This window comes from Frankliniella occidentalis, unplaced genomic scaffold, assembly GCF_000697945.3.
Source record: "Frankliniella occidentalis isolate FOCC.00 unplaced genomic scaffold, Focc_3.1 Scaffold386, whole genome shotgun sequence".
In the NCBI taxonomy this organism is placed as follows: domain Eukaryota; kingdom Metazoa; phylum Arthropoda; class Insecta; order Thysanoptera; family Thripidae; genus Frankliniella; species Frankliniella occidentalis.
Genome location: NW_026267508.1, coordinates 116,087 through 124,698, shown reverse-complemented (window position 1 = coordinate 124,698; position 8,612 = coordinate 116,087). Strand labels below are relative to the sequence as shown.

The window sequence follows — 8,612 nt, the reverse complement described above, 5'->3', positions numbered from 1 at the left end:
CCATTATCTCCCTACGGATCGTCTTCATTAGCATCGTAATCGTCATCGTGATTTTTATCGTATTCCGCGCGGCGCGGTCTCTTTTCGTGTCGTTAGTTGTTCTTTTTGTCTTCTCTTTTGCTGTGTGTTTTTTGTTTTTGCCCCTTTTTTCGCGCCGTTTCGCTAACCTGATCTGGACTGCATTTTATAATTGTAATAATGGGTGAACGTTTTTAACACAAAAAGACGCCCTGCCGAACAAGGGTTTTGCGCTTTTGGTCGGTTTGTTTCTCCAGCGAGGCGACCTGTTGGTGAGCCTGTGGGCCGGTCGGCCGGCTTTGTTCTCATGGTTTACATCTCGGGTTCTCAAGGCCGGTGGTGGTGCGTACCGCATGCGGTGGGCGTGGGCGCGGAAACGCGTTGCACTTTATCTCTCTCTTGTGCGACTCCCCTGCGGAAAAAATAAATGCGATGGAAATATCGCTGTGACGATTGCTTCTCTCTAATTGGACAGAGTTGCGTAGTGTAATTTCTTGTATGTAGTACTACTCCGCCGGGTGGTCTGGTCCGGGCAGACGCAGCAGCCCGGCCGGAAGGAGTCTCCGTCCAGGGCGCAGCCGGTGCGCAGACAAGATCAGCGGAGGGTTGGACAACCTGCTTTCTGGTGCTACCTACACTGTCATCTCGGTCCAACTGGCCGCGAGCTCTTTGCAAGAGCACGTGCGTTGCTGATTCTGATACTTGACTTTAAGACCGCAAAAATGGCCCATGGTATTTGTCATTTTCGCTGAGCGAAGCTCAGTCCAAGTCGATGAGGGGTCAGGCGATGTCTCCGTCGTGAGTCTGTCTGTCTGTCTGTAACATTCCGTATCTCCTCAAAATGTTCTGCACTGACAGCGAGAAGCGGGTTTGTCTAAGAATCGATAATTTACGAGCATTATCTGTGTGCATTAATTGATGCATTGGTCAGCTCTGAAATATTCAATCGTTTTATTTGAATTCGCGCGTAGTTCGTTGGTATGTTGGCAGCACTGCACTCGAGTGAGTGAAGAGCACCAACGGCTCCGGCGCTCACTTCGCGTCTTTGATACTCTCTCACAAGTGATTAATATGTCAGATTGTCAAACCGAGTGTGTTACTTTTAGTTTTAGAGTTGCGGAACTCGACCTACGAAGTTTCACGAGTGTCCGGTGAAAAGAAACGAAAGTGATATTTTGGATGGTTTACGTGTTTACTTACGTAAGTTGAAGGGGGGAAGGGGGGTAGTGGTTCGGGAGGAATGTGAAAAAGTAACTATTGATTCGAGTTCATCTTGACAAAAGAAAACGAAAATGTTTTATGCTCCAAGACGATCGGAATCGAAATGGCAGAGTTATTGCCCCCCAAATTGACAATTTGGTAGTTTTTGCATACATTTACCCCTTTGGAGGCTAATAACTTTGCTATTTTAACTCTGATCGGCTTTGAGCATAAGACATTTCCGTTTTAATTTTGAAAAAGGAATCCAAATCTTGTATGACACTTTTAATTTTGTAACTTTTAAAAAACTCCTAATTGTCTTTTTTTTTTTGTTTGAACAAAATGGAATGGTGGTCACTTGTAGAATGATTGGAAGTCACCTAATCTTTCAATAGGACTTGTCAAAACGATTATTAAACACACAACTTATTTTCACAATAGCCATGGACTTGCAAGGGACCGAACAATATTGTAGCCAATATCGCAAACTCAGGTAGGATAGGCCCATTGAAATCAGAACAAGGTATACTATTTTCTTAAATTGATTAGCTTTGTCTGGAGTCACATTATGTTTAATAATACCCAATAAAATGATGGGAGCATTGAAATCAAACTCTATGATACGATACATTATAGAACTTTCAATTAAAGATGCTTCAGCGACTCGTGATACTTTAAATACCTTGGAGAGATCTGATAAAAATGAATGAAAGAGCGACAAGTTGTACTTGTCGTAGGAGAGAAGTTCAAATGTATTTTGAAATTAAATTAAATATTAGGGTATTTAATTTCACTTCAACCAATAGAATTTCACCTTCAAAAATAATTGGAATGGAATGAAATGGGAGCACCAAGCTTCATATGGCATTACACAAAAGGGTAAATTAAGTAGGGGGGGCAGTGGGGATAGAAAGGGACAGTAGCAGACATGTATCCAGTATCAAGCCTTTCTAGCGGACTTCCAAATCTATTCTATTGCATAGTAATTACCCAACTTCACTGCTCACTAAAAGTACCTGTTGTGTGTGTGTGTGTGAGGGGGGGGGGTGTAAGGGTATGAACTCAGATGGTGATTAGAGCGATCCAAGAGGGCTCACGATAGAGACGGAATAATTGAAAGCGACCTCCCCCCCCCCCCATCTCTTGCGTTCTAGGGGCAGAGAGCCGGTTGCCTACCTACTAGGCGGACCCTCATTTGTTTTAATTTTGATCTATATTGTTTACGTCTTCTGTTACTTTAATGCACTTCGCTCAGCTACCCCGTGCATAATGTTAACGCACGGGGCCCTACGTAAGCAGCACGCTATAGAGAGTGCAACAAATGAGCTGTGACGTTGGTGGAACGTGCAGGCACCAAAAGTGTACGGAGCGTTAACGTTCAAAATACGATTTTACATAAAATCGCAGCAATTTCCTACGTGTTATTGTCTAGACCGAAATGGACAATATGGCTCGGGTGTTCTCCGGTGCTGGTGCTGCCGGAACCTCTGCCGCGCCGTCACCACCACGGCCGCCGTGTCGCCCGCGTCGCGGCTGCCAGCCCTGGCTGGGCGCCGCCGCCGAGGGGCCGTGGGGGCGCCGCGGCCGCGACACAGCGGGCCCCCTTGGTGCCGTTTAGCGTGGCGGGGCGCGGCGGGGCGCGGCGGGGCCGGCAGCCTATTGCAAGCGTGCCGGTGGGGTCGGGGCTCCGCTGGCGCGCTGGCTCCGCTGTGCCGCCGCGCCGCCGCCGCGCCGCCCGCTGGTAGTCGCGCAGGGCCCTCGCGCTTGGCCGGACGTGTGTGTTACTCACCGCCACGCTCAGCCGCCCGTTGGAGTGCATCCGCATGCAGCGAACGGGGCGCAGCTGCTTCAAACGTGCTATGGATTGACGTGGAAGCAGAGTGCAGTGCGCGTGACTGTGCGTGTGATTGGGTCGTTTAGATTTGTCATTTGTGTGAGCGAGACCACTTGATTTTTGTGTACTATTCGTTTGACTTGACGACGAGACAGTATCGTCATTGATATTCGTCGCTGTGACCTGTGCGTTGTGTGAGTGTGTGTGACAGTGATGCGTTAGCGCCTCACCACGGATTACCTACACGTCATTGGACAGGATATAGCCATGGCTGCGTGCTGCATAACCCAGGTACGTCCGTTAGGCGAGGGAAGCTAAGACACGAACGTGACCGGACCCCAAATCATGGAAAAACTTGAGTATTTTAAAGGGGCCTATGAGAAAGAAATTGCCGGTACGCGCATATCACGAAAATAAAAGAAACAGCATAAACCAAGTGACCAACTGCCTATCTCTAGTAAGTGTGTTCTTCAAGCTGATTATTTGCAAGTGTTCAACTTTGCAGTTGAGCACGCGCAAGGGTCTAAGTCTGCAGCTGTTCGCTGTGCACTTGTAACTGCAACTCCTTTGTTGAACAGTCCTCTAGGTGGGACGCTTACTAACTCTGTCGGAAGTGCGGGGAGGTGTTAAACATAGAGGAGTCTCACACTTGCAAGTGCACAATTACCGATTTTAACACTTGAAAGTGTGCTACTACACAGTTGACCACTTCCAGTTGCACGCTCTTATGTGATCAGCAGCAGTTGTACACTTAGTTTATTATTGAAATCGTCATCACATCTCGTATATTCGCTGACATACAATGTAATTGCTTTGCTGTAATCGGAGCTCTCTGGGGGCTATTCTGTACCCATCGCCCAGGATCCACTTCACTGCGTGATTTCCTACATGCGATTAGGACATTGTTGTAGATACATTCTTGCAACTAATGCTGGCCGTTCGAACAAACGTTTGGGAGCTAACGTTATCTTACCTCAGTAAGGTATAACTTCAAACTTTTCATTAGAATCATTAATTACGTGTTTTTACCGTAGTTCTTTTTTTTTTTTGTAGTTTTCTGTTCAAATATTAGAAAATAACATGATCTGGACATTATTTTTTTCCCGTTTGTAAGCGAGGGCAAACACACTCCCGAGAGAAACATTAAAAGTAAATGTACTTCTCTCTTATCTCTTATCTATAATTGTCTACCTTTTTCATCGATATCTCCCACGCGCAGCCTCACTCCTTATCGCTGCACATACCGCTATTGGCCGGATTCTCCTGCGGCAGCGTGCGTGCATGTGACGCGACTTCCTGTTTTCTGCGCGACGAGCGACACCGCAAGGCCCTCTTTGTCCCGATAAACCCGGAGATCCGAAATATCCGGCCGAATGACTGTCGTGAGCTGTCGCGTCCGGCTGGCACTCACCTTTAGGTTTTTAGAGTCCGCGCTAACGTCATGATGTTGCTGTCCTTTTACCATGATAGCCGTAAAAGTCGAAGTCGTGTGCGAAGGAGTCGTAACTGTTGCATCAACACTCGATATGAAACGCGCGTGTTGCATCCGAAGCTTAAGCTCTAGTTCGCACGAAGGAAGGGGAATGTTTTGGGCCAAATCCGCAACACTGGCGTGGCGGTGATTAAACGGGGACGAGGAAATTTCGACGCAGTTTTGCCATAAAGGGATTGGATCCACCAGCAGGCACGCGCGCGCCTTGGCTGCTCCGCACACCCTGAACTTTCTTCCGGCCAGGTTCGTTTCACCGGGATTGTGAACCGGAGCCAACTCAGCTTGGCCAGCAGTCCTCCCTCGGTTCTCGCTTCTGCGCTGAGGCGCAGGTTTGCGGAAGCCCAACTTGAGACGGCTTCTCTTTTTTAATTTGAGGAATTTCTGCTGGGTGCAACTGTTGCGTTAGTTCGCAGATTTGCGACTGACCCTCAGAACTGCCTGCCACTGCCGCGATTTTATGAAAAAGTTTTTTCTTCCATACTTCATTACGTAGAGCTCTAGATTGGCCATAAATTTTCGTGCGTCTCCACTAGGTAGAGGGCTGATTTCCAAACGGCAAGATTTTGTTCTCTCCTCTCTGATCTTTCTGACAGTTTCATGTTAAGCCTTCTTTGATCCTCTCTCATTTTTCTTTACCCCAGTCAAAACAAAATGTAATCGCACCGCCTGCTGTTCTTCAGCAAACTGTATTCGTCTGTCTCATCCTCATCGTCTGTTTCTTACTTTGTTCTACATTCGAACCTCCTCTGTCAAACCTGTAGCATACTGACACACACACGCACATATTTTCAGGGAACCCAAAGCTATGTTTCGCACGCAAGTCGCCCAGCGCCGCCATACACATGGCAGTCCGACGAAACAAAAGCCTATCGCAGGATGAACTGCTGCCATTGACCTTTGCACCACATGAATCCAATCTTTTGTTCAAACACTCGTTTTTAAAGCGTATATCCCCCCCCCCCCCCCCAGTTCCGCCCGCAAGCTCAGTGAAGATCATTGGCCCGTTTGTTTGGTTTTCTTCGTCTTCACTTTTCCCATTGTTCGGCCGGGCGCCGCGAGTGGCGTTGATTGCAAATTGTTTTGAAGGTCATCGGTGGGTGTCATCGCCTCCATGAAGGTGGAGCCGGCCGCAGCCGGGGCGACTGGACACGCGCGACAAAGAGGGCGATAGATATCTTTAATGTTTGACGGTTATCGGTCTTGATGGTGATGGCTTTCTTGCCGGGATTTGAAGGCTAAGGCCTCTAGCATGAAGGCGTCGACGACGAGGCACTCATCTTCCGATAGTGGTTTGCTCGCAACGCATTTCTTTACGTCATGATCAAAATGCGGGGAGCACGTCGAGAGATAACCGTTGAATTAGAATTCTGCGCCAACGCCTCCCCCAGGCGGGCTGGTGTGGCCGGGCGCGCCTGCACGGCGAGCGTGGCGAGCAAAACCTACTCGGCCCAGCCCCAGCAGCAGGGCTCGCCACTTAAATATTTCATAACACGGCATCACAAGGCACAAGGCTCCCTCAACCTGAACAGGCGTGCCCGCCTTGTCCGACTGGCCAATAACACATAGAGGAAGGAAAGAGTGGACAGACCGCGACCGGTAGAGTGAGTGTGTGTGTGTGTGTGATCACATGCACGAGGCGTTGTGTGTGTGTTTGTGCACGCGGGGTTGTGTGCCAGTGTGTGTGGTTTTGTGTATATGTGTGTGTTAGAGAAGCAGTCTCAGGTGGACTCGCGTGTTTGACTACTGCCAGGCCTGCCTTGCCTGTAGGATGGGACGCGCCTCTTGAGGCAGGTCAGTGCCTCGTTGAAACGACAAACTAAAAATACTTTTTCGTACGGGTGCCAAACGTTTGTTTTACAAACAAGTTTCTCTGCCTCCACCTCGCAGGGACTTTTTTGTGACGTGCAGTTTTCGCCTTCCGCCAAAAATAATACCGCACGAAAACAGAAATCCGGTTCAGTGTATAGAGGACTTTGGCCGGTCCACGTGCCTTCGTACTTATTTTCGTAGTGTGCGGTAATATTTGGATGACGCGCTGCGAGACAAAGAGCCTCTAGGCGTGGCCCGGAGCCCGGCCCGGCCGGCTGACGCGCTTAGCACCGCTACGTTGAGCTAGGCCCAACACCCGTGCCTGCCCGTGCCCCCTCCCCTCCCCTTTTCTCCCTCTCTCTCGCCCTCTTCTCCGCTCTCTGTCCCGCTCGGCGGACTGGCTGCCTGGGCGATGGTCTCGGGAAAGTGAAAGTGCCTAGTACAGTGATTGGTGGAGCTTTGAGCGTTACCGTGATGACGACTGCCAGTCTTTCTCTTTCCCCATCCCCCGCCTCTCCTGCCCGCGGGCCCGCGCTGCCGGCCTGCTTGCGGCTACATTAACTCGTGTTACCTCGTCACCCCGTGCCGCCGCAGAATCATCGAACAACCGCCCACCCGGCTGGACATCCGACGCCCGCCGCCGACGCACGATCTAGAGCACATGGGATGGAACAACAGTCAGACGGAATTTCGCATTATTCATAAACTTCGCTTATTAATGAAACAGTGTGTTATTTTGTACAATAATTTTTTCCTTGAGATTTCATACTTGCAAAGTTGTAAAATGAAAAAAAAAACCACAAATTTGTCGATTCATGGTATTTTACACATTTTTTTCACACTTTTCCTGGTTTAAGCGTGAATATGTGACAAGTAGTATGTCCTTTTTACCATTTTAAGCCTGTAAAAAATTCACTCATCACAGATTCCTTGCCGAGATATTTGTTTCTTGCTGTATGTAATTTTAAGCAACGGTATAGTAACAACAAAAGAAACAAAGAAAAGGACATATTGGGATTTAAAGTGTAAACAAATTTGTTGGTACCTGATAACAATTTTGCTTCCGTATCGTTGCTTAAAGTTACATACAGCAATAAACAAAAACCTCGGTAAGAGAATGAGGGAGGGTGTTTTGTAAAAATTCTTACAGTTTCCTTCCTTTTTGCTGAGGTGGACTCACGCAAAGATAGCGCTTATTTCTCCTCCAAAACGCGCTGCTTTTCTCCAGGATGCATCACGCTCCACCCCGCGCGCAGAACCTTCCGAGTTATGCTAAATTATTTTTCTGGGCCGGTGCGTCCCGAGTGCAGCGCGGTGCGGTGCGGAGCGGCTCGCCTTCCGCCAGAGACAGATCTGGATCGGGCGCCGTAACTTTCAGCCTTTCGTTGACGTCGAGAAAGCGCATCAAGGATATGCCTCGAGATCTGCATGGTGTAAAGTTCGCCATAAGTTGTAAACGGTACAGCAGAACAATTGTGTGTGTGGCCTATGTGACTACCATTCCGTTTGCGATTCTTCACGTTAAAAACAATGTCTCATTTTTTGAGGGTAAAGGGAAAACTTTGAGCAACTCCCCTGGTTTGACGAAAACTCCCCAGACTTCGAGGATATCTCCTCAAAAAATGTGGGATTTTTCCTCATTTTTTTTAGAAGATTCCTCAAAATCTGAGGCAAGATTGGAGGACTCTTCCTGAATCATGGGAGTTCCTCAAAGTTTTCCCCTTTTCCTCAAAAAATGAGACATCGTTTTTACCGTGTTGTTTTTTTTTTTCACTGCAAATGCTTATAGTTTTGCTCACATTTATCGTCGGCTCATTACCGTGATCATAACGACTGGGGCTGGCTGCATGCACTGAGCCGGTGGGTTTCCGTAACGGTGCAGCGGTGATGGCACGAGGGGTCCAGCCTGGACTCAAGCGCGGGCGGGGGAGCGTGAGTCACAACACTCTCCTCACTCTGGACTGGCCCACCGCAGCACACACCGGACACAGCATCAAGTGTTTCGGTTTTACTTCGTCGTTTTTTAAAAAAAAAAAACTTTTAACTGTGTTTCTTGTTGCTGCATATTCCAGTTTCGGGACGTCTCGTGCATATCCTGTACTCCTCCCGTCCTGCCCGTCTTTCTAATTGCCTCCCACAGAGACCCGTCCCCGGGGCTGGCCGCTGGCCGCGTTGTGTTAACGCCGGTCTGCAGACATGCGTCTCTCTCTCTCTCTCTCTCTCTCTCTCTCTCTCTCTCTCTCTCTCTCTCTCTCTCTC

General features: G+C 48.6%; 1 protein-coding gene across 3 annotated transcripts in view; it reads left to right on the top strand.

Moving 5' to 3' along the window:
- Positions 1-8,612, top strand: part of LOC113210642 (dual specificity tyrosine-phosphorylation-regulated kinase 4) — a 91,049-nt gene that overhangs the window by 47,915 nt on the left and 34,522 nt on the right. The window contains exon 1 of one of the 3 annotated variants that reach the window (XM_026428732.2): positions 2,947-3,343. The exons of the other annotated variants lie outside the window; for them this stretch is intronic. Within the exon in view, the coding sequence (XP_026284517.2) occupies positions 3,320-3,343 (24 nt within the window). The 5' untranslated portion in view covers positions 2,947-3,319. Of the gene's footprint in view, positions 1-2,946; positions 3,344-8,612 lie in introns of those variants that run through there. 3 annotated transcript variants of the gene reach the window in all.